The sequence below is a fragment of the Schistocerca gregaria genome, chromosome 1 (genome assembly GCF_023897955.1).
Source record: "Schistocerca gregaria isolate iqSchGreg1 chromosome 1, iqSchGreg1.2, whole genome shotgun sequence".
In the NCBI taxonomy this organism is placed as follows: domain Eukaryota; kingdom Metazoa; phylum Arthropoda; class Insecta; order Orthoptera; family Acrididae; genus Schistocerca; species Schistocerca gregaria.
In genome coordinates, this window is record NC_064920.1 from 225884912 (window position 1) to 225908128 (window position 23217).

The 23217-nt window shown below is 43.8% G+C and overlaps 1 protein-coding gene across 2 annotated transcripts in view; it reads left to right on the forward strand.

Moving 5' to 3' along the window:
• The window catches only part of LOC126337999 (uncharacterized), a 198232-nt gene that overhangs the window by 106243 nt on the left and 68772 nt on the right, over window positions 1-23217 (forward strand). For both annotated transcript variants that reach the window (XM_050001517.1, XM_050001518.1), the window contains exons 5-6: window positions 6401-6526; window positions 23083-23217. The exon at window positions 23083-23217 is cut by the window's right edge and continues 1994 nt beyond it. In XM_050001517.1, coding sequence (XP_049857474.1) covers window positions 6401-6526; window positions 23083-23217 — 261 coding nt within the window. The remainder of the gene's footprint in view (window positions 1-6400; window positions 6527-23082) is intronic.

Genomic DNA, 23217 nt, shown 5'->3' on the forward strand with positions numbered 1-23217 from the left:
TTAATATTTGTCGATAAATATGAGTGTACTTTAGTTTTCATTCCATGGTCGTGAACAGAGCTATTTGTGCAATAATTTTGCACTGCATATATGGCTGACGTGGCCACAACTGCTACTGCACTCTTGATTCTTCTTACTACTTGTCCTGGTGATGATTGTTCATGATATTCCTCTCTCAGCAACTTCATAAGTCTTGAATGAAACTTTATTGCTTCGCGATGCGATCTTACTACATTCCGTGACATTCACTTTTCACATTCCGCGATTCACAATATTATAACTTCATGACGCTATCCGAAAGCCAGGAACATCACTTCCTGAAAAATTCTAACACTCCAATATATTGCGACACTGTCCGTGTTCTTCTATCTTCAGTACAGGTATTCCGAAAAACCCCGACTTGTATGATGGTGCCAGTCCAGCAGAGTTCCGACTGCGTTAACTGCTTTCCTACTCACCACAGCAGCGGTTTATGTTGCCATTTAAGAGATCGAGTTATTCATGTTAACTGCAGCGTCCCAATACAATGACAATGTGGAGCCCAAAATAAGAGGAATCTAACAGCCCCATTCCTGTTTATCTCCGCTACTTCTGGTGGTAGCTAGACTGCTCATAACACTTTGGAAATCACGACTAATTCCTACCGTTGATTTCATACGATTTTGTAAACACACCCTCTATAATGCTCGACTGTTCCTACCATCAGTGGATGAGGTCTACCACGGCTTGGTTTAGTTCCGGCTGTTGCTTCGTGTTTCCACCTTACAATCGTGTCAATAGCAGTCTACTTGGGCAATTTTAGAAGGGTTGAAATGTCCCTGATGGGTATATTTTTTAGGTAACATCCAATGAATTGTCCACATTTAAAGTCACTATGCTCTCTTGACTGAACGAATCTGCTGTTACAGCTTTTCTACTGACATCACAGCGCTCACTACCTCTTTCTGTACTGGCAGATTTGCCCCTCGTGACATATTGTGGTCAATTAAGCGTAACATAGTGGTGTCCTGATGCTTTTGATGAGACAGTGTATATACAGGGTAATTATACTTAAAGTTAAACTTTCAAAACGCTGTAGAAATAACACCACTGGTCAGAATGACGTCAACTTTCAACGGAATATTATAAGAGAAGGGGGAAAACGTATAGAAGAAGAAAAAAAAGTGTGAAAATTGATCAACAGATGGCGCTGTTTGTGTCATAATACATAAATGAAAACATCTGTCATGCACACAACCCACTGAAGCTGGTATAAACACCCCGGGTACACCTGCGTTCTATAAAGCCCTCCAAATCCTCGAACTCCATGCACTCCGCTTCGCCTTCTGGATTCGCCTCATCTCCTTTCCCCACCTTCTCCTTTTCCTTGAACACATATGCACCCTGTATAGTGTATATTGTCCGCCAACTCGATCCCCCTCATCCCCTGGTGTCTCCCTTCCTCTCCACCCCCAGGCCGTTGCCACACCTTTACCATTGTGTCCCACCCTCTCCCCATCTCCGGACCCTCCGCCTCTTTTCCCAATGCAACTTCCCGCCTCTACCCTTCCCGGATGATGAGCTTCAACCTGACAACTACCCTTCCTACAACTCTAACCCCACCTTCCTCCTGTCTCCCCCTCAGGGCTCCCTCTCCTCCTCCTCGCTTCTCCTGAGTGGCTTTCCCCTCCTATGCCCCCTCTCTCTCCTGTGCTCCCCTTCACTGTCTCTGCACCCCCTCCTGCCTTGTCTTCCCTCTTCATCTCCTGCCCTGCCCATCTCCTGCCTTTTGGTGTGCCCCCTGTCCCCTCCTTTTCCTTTTCCTCCAGCCCCCCCCCCCACTCATTCCTCTCCCTCCTTTTTCCTCCTTTCCAACCTCGAGTTCTTCGGCAGGTCCCTACCAGCGGTTTTTATTCTTTATTAGTGTACCGTTGTTTCCAATGGTTTTGTTTTTTAAGTGTCTTGCTGTGTGCGATTTTTATACTGTGGCCCACTTTTAACTTGTGTTTGACTCCACAGGGGCAGGGGAATGAAATTACAATAAAGGGGGAAAAACCGGCTACACGGCTTTTCCTCCTTTCGTATCTGTGACGTTTGGAATGACTGTCTCAATGCAGGATCGCGTTTGGCTTGTAAAGATGTATTACAAGAACGATGACGGTGCACACGTCGCTCTGCAGAAGTTCCGAACACTGAAGGGTTAAAAAAAAGGCGTTGGTTCGATGACTGCCGTGGGTTTGGAGAAAATAATTCGGACATTCGAAAAGACGGTTTCTTTTGGTGTGCAACCTGGTAGAGGGAGAAAACGAATTGACTCGACATCAGTGGAAGCAGTGGCCATAGCAGTGCAGAATAAGACGAGTGGTGGTGTGCAAAGGTGTAGTGGAGGGAAAATTGCCCGAACATTGGACATACCGTGAGCACGGTGCATGAAATCCTACGAAACATCCTTCTTTGTAATCCATTCAAAATTACCCAGGCGCACTAGTTGCTTCCTGTTGACCTGCCAGCAAGAGAGACCTTTGCTTTAAAATTTCTTGCTCGAATGGAAGTGGACAATGATTGGCCGTGGAAGATCCATCTGACGGGATATGTCAATACACAGAATTGTCTAATATCCGTAACGGAAAATCCACACGCAAATCAAACTGTACCACTTCATAATGAAAAGGTCACGTGTGGTGCTGGTTTACGGCGTCATTTATCATAGGGCCATATTTTTTCGAAGAGACAGGTGCTTCCACTCCTGTTACTTGTACCGTCACTGGCAAGCACTGTGAGTGTCTTTAGCGTAACCGCGTCATTCCAGCCCTCCAACAGCGTGGATGTGTGGGTAGGATCACTTTTATGCTAGACGGCGCACCTCCGTACACTGACAATCCTGTTAAGCAGCTGCTGAAGCTCCATTTCGGAAATGCTAGAATTATCAGCAGCGATTTCCGTACAGCCTGGCCGTCTCGATTGATTATCTTAATCCGTGTCACTTCTGGCAGTGGGGCTGTCTGAAAGAGTTGTGTTTAGCGTTCCGATTGCAAACTTAGCTGCACTGAAGGCTCGCATTGAACAACACATTCTGAACGTGACCCCGAAAACGCTTCGATCAGTTGTGGAACATGCAGTTTCTCGATTTCAACTTGTTGCGAAAAACGGTGTACAGCATATTGAACATGTTTTGCACCAGTCTCACGGAAATTTATAATCCGAATTGATTTTGATTTATGCTTTTTATGCATTTTTTGGCCGCAGGACAGTTAAAAACCGATTTTTCCCATGCGATGTGTTATGACCTTGCCGTGGTGGATGAGAATACGTAACTAACAGTATCACACCTGTGCACCCATGCACACTGAGTAGTACAGTTTGTTTAACGTCAGACGTACACTTTAAGCATTTTTATATGACTGATTTGTCACTTGTATTCGACCGGTATTAAATTATGATGGTAACCGCTCCATCTATTGCTACATTTTGTAACTATTTATTTTTCTTCTGCCATACGTTTTCCCCCTTCTCCGATAATATTCCTTTGCAATTTGACGTCATTCTGACCAGTGGTGTCATTTCTACGGCGGTTTGAAAGTTTAACTTTAATTATAATCACCCTGTACAATTGCACGTTTGCGAACGGCCCCACTGAGTGACGTGGGGCAGTAGTTAGCACACTAAACTCACATTGGGAAGAACAGCGATTCAAATAACTTTTCGGCAATCCACATTTAGGTTTTTCGTGATTTCTCGAAATCGCATCCAGGGCTTGTGCTACATCCCTAACGTTCACACTGTCGATGGGACGTTAAACTTTAATCTTTCTTCCTTCTTTTTAAAACACACTCAAGGATCTTTCGATGTTATTAACGAAGGCATCTACATATATTGTGATCAGTAATGGTGCGAGATCAGTCTCTACATGTATGCCTGAAGTTACTTTAAGATCTTTCTCCTTTAATAATGATATGCTGTGTCATGTTTTGAAATGTCCCCTTAGAAAAATTATGAATGACAGTGCTGGAGAACCTCCTACGTTAATTGATTTTCAAACAGTTGAGCAAAACTGAACGTACTCAGACATTTCTCTCTTTACTTATTCTGATCACCACTAAACTGACACACAATATTTTTAGCGCAACGCAATCTGACTTTCAATCATCCCTACAGAAGGATGGCCCTGACTAATAATAACCTATACCTTTCATGAATCACTTACCTCACAAAAATCTTTGTTACTCGAAGTACTGCAAAACAGCGAGCGCCAATATTGGCAGCTAAATAAAGGATTCTAACTACTGAAGGCACTAACTGCAGATAGACATAGTTAGTAAATGAAAGATTTTGACACAGAACAAACAATGTGTTTACCTTAATAGCGTTCAAAAGTCATATATATATAGTGGTGGATGTCGGCAGAGAGATGCCAGAGTTTTGGATCGAACGATCAGGACATAGTCCGCTCAAAACTCTGGCATCTCTCTGCCGACATCTACCACTGCTGTCGGCTCACCCCCAACTGACCAATGCTACGCGCTCTTCACATCCCATTGCCCAACTATACACAAGCGAATATTTCAACAATGAGTCCAACCAGCCACAGACTGCACACAGCACAGTAAGTGATTTTCATACAGAGCGCTACGTGACGTTACCAACATAAAAACCTAAACAGCCTACTTACAGTTAGCTAGAAATTCTTCAATCCAAACAGGAAGCTGGTCTGATAGTCCGTATGCTCGTGCATTGTTCATTAGGCTACAGTGAGGAAGTGCATCGATCGCCTTCCGTAATTCAAGGACCACGGCATCAACCCAAGCGTCAGTATCTACTGATTTCTAGGTGTGGTAGAACAGCAGTTGACTTTCACACAAATGTTGTTTACGAAATGTGTGTTGATTACTGCCGAGAAGATATTCGGTCTTCAGCCAAATCATAATAGTGAACATTTCTGACCACTGGTATCTTGTCACATAGTAGTCTTCTGCCTCCTGTGCAATTCTGATGTTGGACGTCTGATTCACTCTTACGTCGTTGTGCCTTTAAATTTTGCTAGGTTCAGATGATCCATTGGTCCTTGTGGCGTCCCCGCACTCCAACCGCGTGTTGACATTGTCGACGCCGTAGAGCTGCTACCGCCACAGCTCTCGCAGTGGAGTTGAGACACGATGCGCGATGACGTAGGTCCCCGTTGGTGAACGGGAGAGAGAAATGCTACGATGGATGCTTCTTCTGATTTAAGATTGAATGATTCATTGCCCCGATATGCAGTAGTTGTTAAATCTTATCTCATCCGAATCGTACACACCACTAATTGCGAGGAAACACTAATTATGAGTCTTCTCGTACGCTGTTGGCTCGTTGCTATGGAATTGTTGAACCTGTATGAAGCGAGATCCACAGATATTCTTTGATCACGTCTGAGTGAACCTACGCCGTAATCTTAAAAAAAAGTTCAAAAGTTATCTTTTCAATTAGTGAAGTAGGTATTTTGATATTCAGATTAAATTGTCCCTGCTGAACAATCGTTGGTTAACCATCATTGATTAAATTACTGAATAATGTAGTCCTCGCTTGATATTTCACCTGGAACGCGCAGTTTATTGTTCCTTGGCCACTAAATACTTTATCACTTTCGCACTACACGCACACGCAGTTGGTTGGTAAAGTCAGTTCTATTAAAATTAAGTTTCTTGACAATTACGACAACTTGACTCTTCAACGTAATTGTATTATCTTCGTGAAGTCGTGGAACTGTGTCCTACTCGAGACTAATTGAGTGTAGTCCTTTAATATACTAACTACTCTTCTTTCAGTTCCAATTATTTGAAAGTCAAGTCCAACATTCACTAGTTTCGTCAATTAAGTTCAATTAACCCTTTATGCACGGTTAAACGCGTCTATCAGTTCCTGTCTCTGCTTAGAAAATCAGTATCTGAACTTCGTGACTCATGTCACGCAAGAAACACTTCTGAACGCAAAACAACTTCGTCGCGTTCCGTACTCTCAATAACTAAGGCAAGAATTGTTCTCGCACGTCTTTACAGGAGGAGAGCCAGCAAGCGACTTCTTCTGTGAAAGAGTATTGTAGGCGCATTGAATTTCTTCGTTGTGCTTACAACTCTCTTCCACCTACGACTTAGCTTTCAAGATATTAATTGCAATTATCACTTGGATATTTGTCCATTAATTAAATCTGAGGTCTCTTCCTCCTCTTTTCATAACAAAAACTCTCAGTGATGTGTAATGTTGTTGTTATAAAAACTTCTCAGTGTTAGCTTTTCGGCAAAGACGTCGTATTTGCCAAGATAACTCTTCCCTACTACATATTATGATATTCTATCTTAATTGCCTTTAAGGCGGTCGTTGGCGTGTTATAACCTGTTGAAGCTATAAATGGTAAATAAACAAACGCGGATTTTGAATGTGTTCGCAGCTGAGCCTGTACGGGGACTCGGCCTGGACGTGGAACGCAAAGAGGCGCCAGTATTACTTGCACCAGCTGGGGGAGCGTCAGCCGGACCTCAACTTGCGCAACAAACACGTCCAACAGGAACTCAAGGTAAAGACTCCAAAGTTAGTACTGGATTATTATGTTAAGCACGCAACTGATGGAACGAGCTACGTGCAGAACAGCATTCTACCCCGGGCGTACTGATGAAACTGACACTGAATTACGTTTTATTTTAGTTTAAAGTGAGCTCTAATGTCTAACCAAATACTAATCAATTCTTTGCCGTAGTACACTACTGGCCATTAAAATTGTTACTCCAAGAAGAAATGCACATGATAAACGGGTCTTCATTGCACTAATATATAATACTAGAACTGACATGTCATTACATTTTCAGGCAATTTGGGTGCATAGATCCTGAGAAATCAGTACCCAGAACAACCACCTCAGTCCGTAATAACGGCCTTGATACGCCTGGGCATTGAGTCAAACAGAGCTTGGATGGCGTGTACAGGTACAGCTGCCCATGCAGCTTCAACACGATACCACAGTTCATCAAGAGTAGTGACTGGCGTATTGTGACGAGACAGTTGCTCGGCCAGCATTGACCAGACGTTATCAGTTGTTGAGAGATCTGGAGAATGTGCTGGCCAGGGCAGCAGTCGAACATTTTATCTATCCAGAAAGGCCCGTACAGGACTTGCAACATGCGGTCGTGCATTATCCTGCTGAAATGTAATGTTTCGCAGGGATCGAATGAAAGGTAGAATTGTTCAAATGGCTCTGAGCACTATGGGACTTAACATCTATGGTCATCAGTCTCCTAGAACTTAGAACTACTTAAACCTAACTAACGTAAGGAGATCACACACATCCATGCCCGAGGCAGGATTCGAACCTGCGCCCGTAGCGGTCGCGCGGTTCCAGACTGAAGCGCCTAGAAACGCTCCGCCACTCCGGCCGGCATGAAGGGTACTGCCATGGGTCGTAACACGTCTGAAATGTAACGTCCACTGTTCAAAATACCGTCAATGCGATCAAGAGGTGACCGAGACGTGTAACCAATGGCACGCCATACCATCACGAGATGACGAATACACCCTTCCAATGTCCGTTCACCGCGATGTCGCCAAACGCAGATGCGACCATCCTCATGCTGTAAACAGAACCTGGATTCATCCGGAAAAATGACGTTTTCCCATTCGTGCACTCAGGTTCGTCGTTGAGTACACCAACGCTGGCGCTCCTGTCTGTGATGCAGCGTCAAGGATAACCGCAACCATGGTCTCCGAGCTGAAAGTCCACGGTACTGCAAACGTCGTCGAACAGTTCGTGCAGATATTTGTTGTCTTGCAAACGTCCCCATCTGTTGACTCAGGGATCGAGACGTGGCTGCACGATCCATTACAGCAACACGGGTAAGATGCCTGTAATCTCGACCGCTAGTGATACGAGGCCGTTCGGATCCAGCACGGCGTTCCGTATTACCCTCCCGAATCCACCGATTCCATATTCTGCTAGCAGTAATTGGATCTCGACCAACGCGAGCAGCAATCTCGCGATACGAATAACCGCAATTGCGATAGGCTACAATCCGACATTTATGAAAGTAGGTAACGTGATAGTACGCATTTCTCCTCCTTACACGAGGCAACACAACAACATTTCACCAGGCAACGCCGGTCAACTGCTATTTTGTATGATGAGTCAGTTGGAAACTTTTCTCATGTCAGCACGTTGTAGGTGTCGCCACGGCGCCAACCTTGAGTGAATGCTCTGAAAAGCTAATCATTTGCATATCACGGTATCTTCTTCCTGTCGGTTAAATTTCACGTCTGTAGAACATCGTCTTCGTGGTGTAGCAATTTTAATGGCCACTAGTGTACGTTTTATTGGAAGTGTCACATCGCCTGCTCAGCAGAGTCCATATATCGTCGGTTTAACGATGTTAATGTAGAGTGATATACATCATAGTGTCGTCGAACAACAGCACCGTCTCAAGCGTATGAACACTGAAAAATTCTGAAATTGTGGCGACTCCTTTTTCAAAAGAATTCTAGAAGATTGGAAGGATTGTAATTGACCTTCAAAGTTCAAATTTTTATAGCTCGCCACTATATTGGGCCTTAAATAAAGACAGCCTGAAAATATTAATTTACCAGCATAAAAAATAATGACTGGAACCTCCGAATACCCAACTGACTCGGAGTTGATAATAATGGTGTCCCTCCGGATGTCGTCGGGCAACATAAGACTTTCTGTAAACGTGGTGTCATTTTGATGTCACACAACATGGGCAAAGGTAGGAGCTGCTATTGACTTTCGTTAGAGTCCTATGCAGGTCTCTTTCGCATAGTTACCAACTCACCCATGTCGTTAGCGGCAGAAATATACCAGCTGGAAGTGCCATTGGTTTACAGAATGTCTTGTGAATGTTACTCGCGAAACATATGTGACAACAAAGAATGCCGGCCGGTGTGACCGAGCGGCTCTAGGCGCTTCAGTCTGCAACCGCGCGACCGCAACTATCGCAGGTTCGAATGCTGACGCTGGCATGGATGAGTGTGATGTCCTTAGGTTGGTAAGGTTTAAGTAGTTCTAAGTTCTAGGGGACTGATTACCTCAGATGTTACGTTCCATAGTGCTCAGAGCCATTTGAACCATGTGAACAACAAAGAATATGAATTTTATTGCTGTTCGTTTCACTTGTAGCAATTGAAGCTGTCGTCTTAGGTTCCCACCTAATGACACAGGCGGAACTCATCACATATTCAAAAGTATACAGCCAATTGCTTCTGTCATCCTCCGTTCTCTAATCAGACGAAAATGTTAAATAACATCGAATATTGTGGATCGTGCATCATAAAGTCGCATTATGTGCTAACGACGCTACGTTGTAAAAAAGGTTTGCAAGTACAGGTTGCGAACCTCTATTCTACAACTCCATAAGCCACAACTTGTTCATGTGATATTTGACTCATGTATTGATGATCATAATATCTCTTGAAAACTTGTATCACCGATGTACTATTAACTGAAATTTAATGATAGTGGATATATGTCTGTGGTACATTTTCAATACGCCATCGCCATAAAACACCATACTGCAAGTTATAATACAAACTAGCTAAATATACCAAAATGAATATAACATCTGCTACATAGATTGTCGATATTGCGTGTAACGTCAAAATGACATCACATTTGCAGAAGTGTTGTGAGATTCATATTACCCACAGGGAGGTGAAAAAAGCAGGTGGTATTACAGCTGTACGTTGTTTTGAAGCGAGAGTGGGCTGGGTTGTTGCCATTTTAAGTAGCCCAAACCATTTAGCAGACTACTGTTTGCAATTGCCTCTTTTCATTATTTTGACGTGTGGGCACAATCATTGTCTTAAATACTAAATTATAGAGCTTACATGAATAACATAGTGAGGAAGACAATTTCGAACCTTTTTCTATTATGGAATGCGTATTTGCTCTAGTGATAACGATACATTTGGGCTCGTTAACGTAACCTATTTTTTGCTGCTATATTTCGGATAACCAGAAACAGAAGGAAGTGATGTGAAAATCATGCTTTCGCAATCCATTTAATTCCACTTTTAATGTATCTGTATCGATAGCAAATGAAACTGAAACTCCGTAAACAGTGCTTATTTGCTTACTGATATCGGTACTGGTTCTCGTTCGTTACATTTTCCGCTTTTTGCTTGAATGCACAATTTTAGTGATCACGTTTGCAAATAATATACGTACGTGTTCTTTGTCAGCCCATAAGCGTGTGCAATGAGGAAGAAGCAAGACTTGCTATCATATCTTGTGTATGTCAAAAAAGTGAATGATTATTGTAATGTCAAAGGAGCAGAACTGCGTAGAGTTATACCATCATGCAGAACAGAGTTCTTGTTTTATTTGTTTCTGATCGCATTAGTCTCACTGTAGTTTACCCATCTTCTCACTTTGAAACTTTACCAATGATGCATCATTCAGTGTGTGACCAATAATACTAACTTACAGGGTAAAATAGCGATATAATTTTGTAAACATCTTCCAGCCTTGTGGAATGCTATAAATGTGATTAAGGGTATTTTCTCAAATGCTTAAGACCCCTTAAAATCGATATTTTGCTTTAACATGTACGTGAGTAAATTTTTAGCAAGGACAGGATAACGTTTGTAAGATTAGGCTTACCTTTCCAACAGTAGCTTGTTTGCTTCTTTTCCCAGAATATCTTTCGCCAGTAACTCCGTCACTTTTTCAGGAATAAGCAAACAAAGCACTGTTGGAATGTACATCTAGTATGATAATTTGCTTGTTTTTACTTTTGAATTTCATTTTGAGGTTTTCAGAGCAAATAAATCTAAAGCATGCTTTGTGATACACCAAGAGTTAGTTACTTGTATCATTTGCGCGGTAAGTCGTAGTGATTTGGAACAAGTAGTTATATATTGACATCAAATTCTTTGTAAATATGCCTCCAAGCTGATGATTTATTAGCTTTTGCGTTTTATGATTAAAGACAGACAGATGTTGTTAGTCATTAACTCCTACCCATCGCTATTTACACACTTCAATAATAAAAAGTCTTCTGATGAATACGAGGAGTTACAAAGAGAAACGTTTCCATTTTAGTTTCAAATTTTACTTTCCTGTGTGTTAGGCATTTTGTACCAATGGATAAGCGATCAAAACTTCTTGTTGCACCATTGTGAACCCCTGTTTGTGCTGTGGACAACCTTAAAGTGGAGTAATGAACGTCATTTTATTTTCTGGTATTGTAATTATGTACAACAGCTCTTCTGTTGTAGTGCAGTGGATTACTTACGTATACAAGAAACTTCATGAGGGAGTAATTATATTGTGAAACGGATAGAGTGGTACTCACACACCGAGTAGAAGGCAGGCACGACGAAAAGGGTGTTCACATAAATTTTCAGCCAAAGCCTTCTTTAGAAAGGAAACAGAGCACACATACACATTCACACATTCATATACAATACACACACACACACACACACACACACACACACACACACACACACACACACACACGTTAAACGAGGAGGAAAGGTGAACAATGAATAATAACTATCAGCGAGAGGAATTTAGACCATCAGACACTCACCCAACAAACAGCGCGGTTCCGTAGTAGTGTGTTGTACGGGGACGAGACCGTCGGTGCAGTGTGGCTCGGATGTAGGAGCGTTTGCAGCTTGGAAGGAATTGAAAATTACAGGAAAGAAGACTAAGAACGGACAATGAGTAAAGTAAGGCAAATCTAAAGTCAAATAATAGAAGAAAACCGTTACAATGAAAGTAAACAGTGGAGCAATAATTCATGAATTCGAAAGAAAATATTACTTGAATTGCTCCATTTACGGATAAAATGTGATTCCTTTAAACTTCAGATTACTATCGGATCTATTAGTTCAGCAGTAAACAGCGCAAGCTGGCATCTATGATGAAACAACTACGTCTCCACACTGTCAAAGCAGCCAAACGGTCGAAAGTGGGTACGGGAGCATCAGAGCGACGTCACGGGAAAGTATCAAAGTAGGAATGCGGTGTACCTAATGTATTGGGCTAGTTAATATGGTGGACATCAGCTTCAAGTTTGTGACGTAGTGAGACCTCCGTTCTTTTTTTACCTCCATGGTTACCCAGCGTCGCTCAAAACCCTATCCATAGCATGTGCTCGTTAGACTGTTCATTTTAATCAACAGGTCTTGTAATTCTTCTTCACTTTCACTGAGGATAGCAAAGTCATAACCAAATCCTATAATTGATATACTTTCACCCTGAATTTTAGCTTTAGTCTTTCTTTTATTTCGGTCACTGCCTCCCCGAACATTCTTTTTACTCCCACCATTTCGTTCTTGATCTTCCATTCTTATGATCCCCTATCCGTTCTTGTACATATAGCCTGTTATCCATCTTTCGCAACACCTTAAACGTATCGTTCGGAGAATATAAGCCGGCCGCGGTGGCCGAGCGGTTCTAGGCGCTCAGTCCGGAACCGCGCGACTGCTACGGTCACAGGTTCGAATCCTGCCTCGGGAATGGATATGTGTGATGTCCTTAGGTTAGTTAGGTTTAAGTAGTTCTACGTTCTAGGGCACTGATGACCGCAGATGTTAAGTCCCATAGTGCTCAGAGCCATTTGAACCATTTTGAGAATTTAAACATCATGTATCATATTTAATTGTTGAACGCTCTCTTTAGGCTGACAAATCCTATGAACGTATCTTCAGTTTTCCTATGTCTTGCTTCTATTACCAGTTGCAGTATGAGAACTGCTTTTCTCGTGACTTTACCTTTCGTAAAGCCAAATTAATCTTCATGTAATAGATACTCGATTCTTTTGCATTCTTACGTGTAATATCCATCTCAGAAACTTGGGTTAATGAGCTGTTAAACTTATTGTTCGACAGTTACCTGCCCCTTGCTATCTTCTGAGTTGTGTGAATGATATTCTTCCGAAAGTCTGACGGTACATCAGCAGTCCCACCCGAATACAGTCTACAAGCAAATTTGAATAGTTGACTGGTTGCCACTTCTCCAAAAGATTTAATGTGTTATCCCTTCTACCCTATTTAATCGCAAGTCGTCCGGAAGTTTGTTACGCTCTGACTCTAATACTGGATACCCTACGTCGTCCACGCCGACTCCCATTTCTTCTTCTATTACGTCATCAGTCATGTCCTCCTTCTCATACAGACCTCCAATATACTCTTTCCTCCTATTCGTTCTCTCCTCTCTGCTTAACAGTGGAATTTTCAGTGCATTCGTAATGTTGACGACTTTGCATTCAATTTCATAAAAAGGTTGTTTTGACTTCTCTATACGCTGAATCAGTCTTTCCGACGATCATTCCTTTTTCAATTTTGTCACGCTTTTACCTGCTCTCCCTGTTTATTTCTTTTGTAGGTGACTTACATTAGTGAAGATTAACGTGGTCAGGGGGGAGAGGTGGCGGTCTTAAGGTGATTTATTAAATAAAAAAATAAATAAAAGTAAAAACTTTTAATGCCTACACCGTAGTTTTCCTATCACAATTAAAGTTCGATACCTAGTTTCGGTTGCTATCTACAACCATCTTCAGATCGTTCTAAATATGAAAAAGCAGTAAATAAGCATTGGAAAGCATCATAGGTGTAGTCGTGCAACAACATACATTCGTAAGTACATAACTGTTTACCGTTATTGTTTCGGCTCTTACGAATGGATGGTGTTGCATGACTCCAGATAACGATGCTTTCAAATGCTTATTGACCGCCTTTTCATATTTGGAACGCTCTGAAGGTGGTTGCAGATAGCACCCAAAACTAGTTATCGAACTTAAAATGTGTTAGGAAAATTGCGGCCCAGACATTAAAAGCTTCTACTTAAAATTTTTTTATGTAATAAGTGTATGGCTGTGTTCCTGTCTTCCGCTGAGCCACGCCTACGTCCTGCTGAAATTCTTCACATCTCACAGCCATTGACAACGTCTGCTCATGGGTTATCTTGAAAAATTCAGGACTCCACTCGACAACCGCTGCTACTGATCAGTTCTACCGCTGAGGTGAAGCGGCACAGTAGGTAGGGCCCTTATCTGTCGCCTAAGCTCAGTCCAATTCGCTACCCAGCCCGGTGAAAGCCATTGTTGCTGCTTGAGGTGGCAACTGTTCAACTGTGTGTGAAATATTATGAGACTTAAACTACTAAGGTCATCAGTCCCTAAGTTTACACACTACTTAACCTAAATTATTCTAAGGACCAACACAGACACCCATGCCCGAGGGAGGACTCGAACCTCCTCCGGGACCAGCCGCACAGTCCATGACTGCAGCGCTTTTGACCGGTCGGCTAATCCCGCGCGGCTGAGGTGGCAACTCTGTGTACTAAGTTTCGCATAGTGTATGTTCCCAAATCACCTACAAATTCAGTTATGTATTCTTCCTGCATTACTACGTATGTAAAAAAAGGACAATTCCATTACTTATTATCTTTCCAGGTGTTGTAGTTTCAAAGGCCACCAATGTATATGACAATGTACCGGGCTATCCATCACTCTTAACCATGCAGAACGGGAAATGTGCGCCAATTGTCGTCAGTTTACCTGGACGGTCTCCACACGAAAGCCAGGAAAATCTTTTGGTGTATTTTATGAATTTTAAAATATTTTATGTGTATGGAATTGAAAGAATAGATGTACTTTTTTATTCAGCGGCCGTATGCACTGAGCTGCCAGAAGTCACGCGATTGTGAGTGTTCATACACAGATGGCTGTAGAATCACATACACAAGGTATAAAAGGGCAGTACATTGGCGAAGCTGTCATTTGTACTGAGATGATTCATGTGAAAAGGTTCCCGGCATGATTACGACCATACGACGGGAATTAACAGACATTGTAAGCTGAATGGTAGTTGCAGCTAGACGCATGGGACATTCCATTCCGGAAATCGTTACGAAGTACAATATTCTGAGATCCACGCTGTCAAGAGTGCGTCGAATATACACTCCTGGAAATTGAAATAAGAACACCGTGAATTCATTGTCCCAGGAAGGGGAAACTTTATTGACACATTCCTGGGGTCAGATACATCACATGATCACACTGACAGAACCACAGGCACATAGACACAGGCAACAGAGCATGCACAATGTCGGAATTAGTACAGTGTATATCCACCTTTCGCAGCAATGCAAGCTGCTATTCTCCCATGGATACGATCGTAGAGATGCTGGATGTAGTCCTGTGGAACGGCTTGCCATGCCATTTCCACCTGGCGCCTCAGTTGGACCAGCGTTCGTGCTGGACGTGCAGACCGCGTGAGACGACGTTTCATCCAGTCCCAAACATGCTCAATGGGGGACAGATCCGGAGATCTTGCTGGCCAGGGTAGTTGACTTACACATTGTAGAGCACGTTGGGTGGCAAGGGATACATGCGGACGTGCATTGTCCTGTTGGAACAGCAAGTTCCCTTGCCGGTCTAGGAATGGTAGAACGATGGGTTCGATGACGGTTTGGATGTACCGTGCACTATTCAGTGTCCCCTCGACGATCACCAGAGGTGTACGACCAGTGTAGGAGATCGCTCCCCACATCATGATGCCGGGTGTTGGCCCTGTGTGCCTCGGTCGTATGCAGTCCTGATTGTGGCGCTCACCTGCACGGCGCCAAACACGCATACGACCATCATTGGCACCAAGGCAGAAGCGACTCTCATCGCTGAAGACGACACGTCTCCATTCGTCCCTCCATTCACGCCTGTCGCGACACCACTGGAGGCGGGCTGCACGATGTTGGGGCGTGAGCGGAAGACGGCCTAACGCTGTGCGGGACCGTAGCCCAGCTTCATGGAGACGGTTGCGAATGGTCCTCGCCGATACCCCAGGAGCAACAGTGTCCCTAATTTGCTGGGAAGTGGCGGTGCAGTCCCCTACGGCACTGCGTAGGATCCTACGGTCTTGGCGTGCATCCGTGCGTCGCTGCGGTCCGGTCACAGGTCGACGGGCACGTGCACCTTCCGCCGACCACTGGCGACAACATCGATGTACTGTGGAGACCTCACGCCCCACGTGATAAGCAATTCGGCGGTACGTCCACCCGGCCTCCCGCATGCCCACTATACGCCCTCGCTCAAAGTCCGTCAACTGCACATACGGTTCACGTCCACGCTGTCGCGGCATGCTACCAGTGTTAAAGACTGCGATGGAGCTCCGTATGCCACGGCAAACTGGCTGACACTGACGGCGGCGGTGCACAAATGCTGCGCAGCTAGCGCCATTCGATGGCCAACCCCGCGGTTCCTGGTGTGTCCGCTGTGCCGTGCGTGTGATCATTGCTTGTACAGCCCTCTCGCAGTGTCCGGAGCAAGTATGGTGGTTCTGACACACCGGTGTCAATGTGTTCTTTTTTCCATTTCCAGGAGTGTATCATATTTCAGGCGTCACATTTCACCACGGACAACTTAACGACCAAGGACAGCAGCGTTTGCGTAGAGTTGTCAGTAGTAAGAGCAAAGGTATAGAATATGAAACAACCGCCGAAATCAGTGAGGGACGTAAGCCGAACGTGCCCGTTAGAACAGTGGGGCAAAATTTGGCGTTAAAGGGCTGTGACAGCAAACGACCAAGGAGAGTACCTTTTGACAACAGCAAGACTTCGCCTGCAGCCCCTCTCCTGGCCTGGAGATCATATCGGTTGGACCTACTCGACTGGAAAACTGTGGCCTGGTCGGATAAGCCCCTATTTCAGTTGATATGACATGCCGTGAAATGGAGAGAAGACAACGATTTCTGGTCAGAAGAGTAGAAGATAATATCAAGAGCAGCATAAAGTGATATAACATCAGTAGGATTCGCTATGAACATGTTGGATTGACAGAATTACTGTGAACAGTTCAGTGATAGGGTTATTCTTATCGGAATCCACAGCAAACCGACAACTACAGTTCAGGTATTGATGCCAACGTCGCAAGCTGAAGATGAAGAGGTAGAGAAGGTCTATAAGGATAGTGAAAAGGTAATACAGAACGTAAACGGAGACGATAATCTAATAGTAATGGGGGACTGGAATGCAGCTGTAGGGAAGGAGTGGGAGAAAAGGTTACAGGAATGTTTAGGTTTGGGACAAGGAATGAGAAAAGAGAAAGACTGTTTTTGTTCAGTGATAAATTTCAGTTTGTAACAGCCAGTACTCTGTTCAAGAATCACAAGAGGAGGATATATGCTTCGTAAAGGCCAGGGGATGGGGGAAGATTTCAGAGAGCTCTCGCGGGTGTGTAATAAGGAGTGCATTAAATTAGATGTGTAAGTAGGCTGTTTAGGATTTTTTATTGGTAACGCCGCCGCCACGTAGCGCTCTGTATGAAAATCACTGGCTGTGCTGTGCGCAGTCTGTGTTTAGTTTGCATTGTTGTCTGCCATTGTACTGTTGAGCTGCGGCAGATGGATGCTAACAGCGCGTAGCGTTGCGCAGTTGGAGGTGAGCCGCCAGCAGTGGTGGACGTGGGGAGACAGATGGCGGAGTTTTGAAATTTGTAAGAATTGGTGTCATGAAGTGATATATATATATTATGACTATAAAGGTAAATACATTGTTTGTTCTCTATTAAAATCTTTCATTTGCTAACTGTGCCTATCAGTAGTTAGTGACTTCTGTAGTTTGAATCGTTTAGTTAACTGGCAGTAGTGGCGCTTGCTGTATTGCAGTAGTTCGAGTAACGAAGATTTTTGTGAGGTAAGTGATTTGTGAAACGTATAGGTTAATGTTAATCAGGGCCATTCTTTCGTAGGGAATTTTGGAAGTCACATTGCGTTGCGCTAAAAATATTGTGTGTCAGTTTAAGCACAGTCGTGTAAAATTGTTCTAAGGGGACGTTTCACATGTCAACATAGAAGAGACGATCATAGCTTTCAGACAAGGCCGGTAGAGAAATTACAGTGTACCATCGAAGTTGTGATGTGTTTGAATCTCCACCCACAGTGTGCGAGAACTAACACTAGTTCTGATTTACAAACGTACTGCTAGAGAATACGAAAGAATTTATCATACACTTGAAAACTGTAGAACAGTTCTACTTGTAGCAGGACAGCGCTTCTAACCACTAGCTGGAGTGTGCTCCACAAGAGCAGACGCACTTAATAAACCACTCCACAATCTACACATGCCAACCACACGGAGTATTTCAGGACTGAATTCGACTGGCGTTTTCAGATTCACCACGCAATTAGACTGCTACAATTAAAGCTATTACTTAAGAATGAGCAGATTCAGAAGGATGTAGGTTGTACTGGGAGATGAAGACGCTTGCACAGGATAGGGTAGCATGAAGAGCTGCATCAAACCAGTCTCGGACTGAAGACCACAACAATGACAACAACACTTAAGAATGAAGTAATATTGGTCCTGTTGTGATATTAACTTTTGTGCCATCCGTATGAAAGACAATGAAAGAAACTGTAAACGAAATCGCTACACATACTAGTAATTAAATTGTGTTTCTGGAGCGTTTATAAATATGTACGAAAAGTTATGTCAAATGTAACATATCCCGCAACAAAGTGATTTCTTGTACTCTACGTTTTATTTTATTTAGATACTTTCCTCTGTAAAAATATTTTTATTTCGTATCTCAAGCTCTTGTTACTGAAATATTGTTTCAGAAGCATCTGACTTTTTAGGGCTTTAGTGATATTTAAAACCAGCACTTCTATGTGAACAGTTCTGTCAGTGTGTAGTGTGAGTTTCGAACAGTATACTGAAAAATTCTATTATTGCTAACATATACTGTATACTCGTTTCTCTTGGTTTAAATTTCTCGGTTAACTTCTTAGCATAATTAATTTTTATAATATCGAAACGTTCTGATCATCTACATTGACGGAAAAAAGCCGGCCGCGGTGGTCAAGCGGTTCTAGGCGCTCAGTCCGGAACCGCGTGACTGCTACGGTCGCAGGTTCGAATCCTGCCTCGGGAATGGATGTGTGTGATGTCCTTAGGTTAGTTAGGTTTTTATTAGTTCTAAGTTCAAGGGACTGATGACCACAGATGTTAAGTCCCATATTGCTCAGAGCCATGTGAACCATTTTTTTGACGGAAAAAAATCACAAAACCGGAAAACAGTTACTGTGAAAAAACGAAATTTATCGAATGCATTTGTTTAGGTAACATATTTAAGTGATTAACAAGATGGCCCGCCCGGTTGGCCGTGCGGTCTAACTCACTGCTTTTCGGGCGGGAAGGAGCGCCTGGTCCCCGGCACGAATCCGCCCGGCGGATTTATGTCGAGGTCCGGTTAACCGGCCAGTCTGTGGATGGTTTTTTAGTCGGTTTTTCATCTGCCTCGGCGAATGCGGGCTGGTTCCCCTTATTCCGCCTCAGTTACACTGTGTCGGCGATTGCTGCGCAAACAAGTTCTCCACGTACGCGTACACCACCATTACTCTACCACGCAGACATAGGGGTTAGACTCGTCTGGTGTGAGACGTTCCCGGGGGCCGAACCGAACAATAACCCTGGGTTCGGTGTGGGTGACGGAGGGGTGAAGTGGACTGCGGTAGTCGTCATAGGGTTGTGGACCACTGCGGCTGCGGCGGGGACAGAGCCTCTCCGTCGTTTCCAGGTCCCCAGTTAACATACAATACAATGCAATACATCATTGCAAGATAAGCTATTGCAAATGTGAAAAGCTGGTATACTTATAATCGGTGTAGGTGTCAGAATGTACGGGTACCGTATGTCATTTGTAGGACAGAGTTCCATGCCTGCTGTTCTTGATCTGTCAACACAGGAACGGTTAATGCTGTTTGTGGATGGCGCTAGTGTTGGCGTCCGATGTTGACACGCGTATTGGAGACAGATCTGGCGATCGGGCAGACCAAGGCAACATGTCGACATTCTGTAGAACGTGTCGGATTACAACAGCAGTATGTGGGCGAGCGTTATCCTGTTGGAGAACATCTCCTGGAATGCTGTTAATGAACGGCAGCACAGCAGGTCAGATCACCGGACTGACGCACAGATTTGCAAGGGTGCGTGGGATAACCACGAAAGTGTTCCTGCTGTCATACGAAATCGCACTTCACACTGTAACTTCAGGTGTAGGTTGGTTGCAGTCCCTCAGCCGGCCTCCTTCCTAACAACACATGGATATCACTGGCACCGAGGCAGAACTAGCTTTCATCAGAAAACACAACATACCTCCATCCCTGCCCTATAGAGAACTCTCTCTTGACAACACTGAAGTTGTAGATGGAGGTGGTGCGGGATCAGTGGAATGGACGCTACAGGGCGTCTTGAAACGAGATTTTTTCTTAAATGATAATTAATTGAAACCCTCAGCTGCCAACAGGTGTTGTTGGTATACCTCGCCGGGGCAGCTGAAAATGTGTGTACCGACCGGGATCTCCTGCTTACATCGCAGGCGCTCTTTCCATCTTTTTCTTTTCTTTTTTCTTTTTGTGAGCGTTGTGTTTGGTCATTGCGGACGTCACATGACATGCTTCCCGTGAGACTCACATTCCCAACTGCCCACAATCTACTTACTTAATGTACCTAATAGATATTTTCCCATCCACTCATTACTCGGGCACTCTAAGTTACTATCTTCATATATATAGTTAATGGCGACCAAGGCTACCCAGTCATTGACCTTCGTCTGTGCGAATGCGCACAGGTTGCCCGAACTCTTACGGGAATCGTCACCTTCGTGTGCGCGAGTAATGAGTGGCTGGGCAAATATCTTTCAGGCACATTACGTATGTAAATTGTGGGCAGTTGGGAATGCGAGTCTCATGGGAAGCGTGCAAAGGATAAGTTCCTGCAGTCCCGCTATTTATCTGTGTCCTCGATAGTTCAGACGCCGGCACGGTAGCTCAGCGTGTTCGGTCAGAGAGCTGGTTGGCCTCTGGAACAAAAAACTGAGTGGAAGGATCAGCAAACGAACTTTAACGGATGTCATGTGACGTCCGCAACGACCAAACCCAACGATAAAAGAAAGATAGATAGAGCGTCTGCCATGTAAGCAGGAGATTCCGGGTTTGAGTCCCGGTCGGTGCACACAGTTTCTGCTGTCCCCATCGAGGTATACCAACAACACCTGTCAGCAGCTGAGGGTTCCAATTAATTATCATTTATTTTAGAGAAGCTGCACTGTCATCAATGGTATCTGTTCTTTCAACGCCGGCCGGTGTGGCAGTGTGGTTCTAGACGCTTCAGTCTGGAACCGCGAGACCGCTACGGTCGCAGGTTCGAATCGTGCCTCGGGCATGGATGTGTATGGTGTCCTTAGGTTAGTTAGGTTTAAGTAGTTCTACGTTCTAGAGGACTGATGACCTCAGCTGTTAAGTCCCTTAGTGCTCAGAGCCATTTGAACCATTTGTTCTTTCAAGAACAGTTCCTATCTTCGGATTTTTTCTTCTATGTGCGTTTGTATTTTCATGATTTTCTTTTGCCTTTACGACTTTCCTCTTCATTGTTATCAACATTATCATCAGCATCATCTCCATCAACATCAATGTCGTCGACATCTCCGTCATCATCATCATCAGCAGCAGCAACAGCATCATGCTTAGAACGAGAGTTCTTTTTCTCGCCTTGCTCGGAACTGCCCCAGAAGTAACTGACTTGTAACAGGTTGTTGTGCCACTGTGGTGCCAACTGCCGCTGAAATTGCTGGTGCAGATGCAGTACGATTCGACAGAACCGAACGCCGGACAAGATGGTCTTCGCACTCGGAACTGACACGTGGCCGTCTGGAGCCCGGTCTTCATACGATCGTACATTCTCTTGATCACGGCTGTCACCAATCATGTACCTTGGATACATTCCTGCCAAGACTTTCCGCAGGTCGCTAAAGTAACATCCGGTTTCTCATAGTCTTGTAACACGACCTCGTTCAAAATCAGTGAGGTGTTGATAATGACGTCTTTGTCGCCTCAAAGGCATTCTTGACTATCACGAACTCATCACCGTTACGCAGTGCATTTAAAGCAAACTCGCTTTGTATCTTCTTAGTGGTGCTACCAACGCTACTTTCAGGCGACTGGCACGAAATTTGAGTAGACATCATCTTTCAGATGTAGAAAACATCCACAAACTTTCGTTTATGTCGCCCAACTCCTTCTTTGTATTGCGTTTTTTTTTTCGTCAGTGTTTAGCTGAAAGGCGTACTGTACTTAGTTTAAGCAGAAATCGCCTCATAAAGTATTTTAGAACACGTTTCTTGAGTAAAATAACAGCATTTGTTTTCTCGTTTACTCGTAATTAACGCACATAACTTCAAAGTTCACTGCCTTAGCCTTACGGTGCTGAATGAAAGGAAGCAGCTAAGAAAAGTTTGCAGACGTTAGCAAATTTTGCTTAACACTGGTAAACAGCAGAGTGTTAGATGATCTAACAAGCATATAAGGCATGACCAGAGACTCGGCAAAGGATTTGGCTGTGTCTTTCGGCTTGTCGTTTCCACATCCACGATAATATAATTGTGTTGTCAACATATTGTGGCACTGGTCGAATGTATAATATTGTAACGAAACATTCAGTCTTTCACTGACATGTTTAGCATGTGTCGACATTCACCAGAGAATGCAGGTACTCTCTAATTTGGGACTTTACAGCATTGTGCAGGATGGTCAGAAACAGTCTGAGTAGGTCGTACGTAAAGGTGTTGGAAGGGAGGTTGCGCTGAGAAATAACTGTTGAGAAAAAACATCTATATGCCCCCCCCCCCCTTCCGAGTTACTTAGCATTGAAGTTAGCTAATTAGCTTGTCCGTGCTGGAGACTGTGTTGCCAAACTTTCCTCAAACCTAAGAAACTTAGCTTTTGCTCACCTAGACTAAATTTATTACTTCCGAAAAAAGTACATTTTCTTTTCAACAGTTATTTCTTGGGTCAGCTTCCCCTGATACACCCTTACAAGCTTTTCAGAGTGTTTCTGACCACTCTGTGTAATCAGATTGAGTTTGCAGGCGCGATGATTATGAAAAAGAGGCTATCATTCGAAGACGCTGTGTCAGTTGTCTTTAAATGAGTACTGCCATTATCATTACGCTTTAAGTACTATCTGTAAAGATGATGACGATGATGATAGTGTAGACTTCATTATGTAACGTATGCATTCAATGACTAAGCACACATTACTTGAACAGTGTTTTTATGTTTCAGGATATCTTGTTCTTCTGGCTTGACAAAGGAGTCGATGGGTTCCACATAGACTCTGTCTCTTACCTTGTAGAAGATAAGAAATTCCGTGATGAACCTTTGTCAGATGACGACGACGACGATGATGACGACGACGAC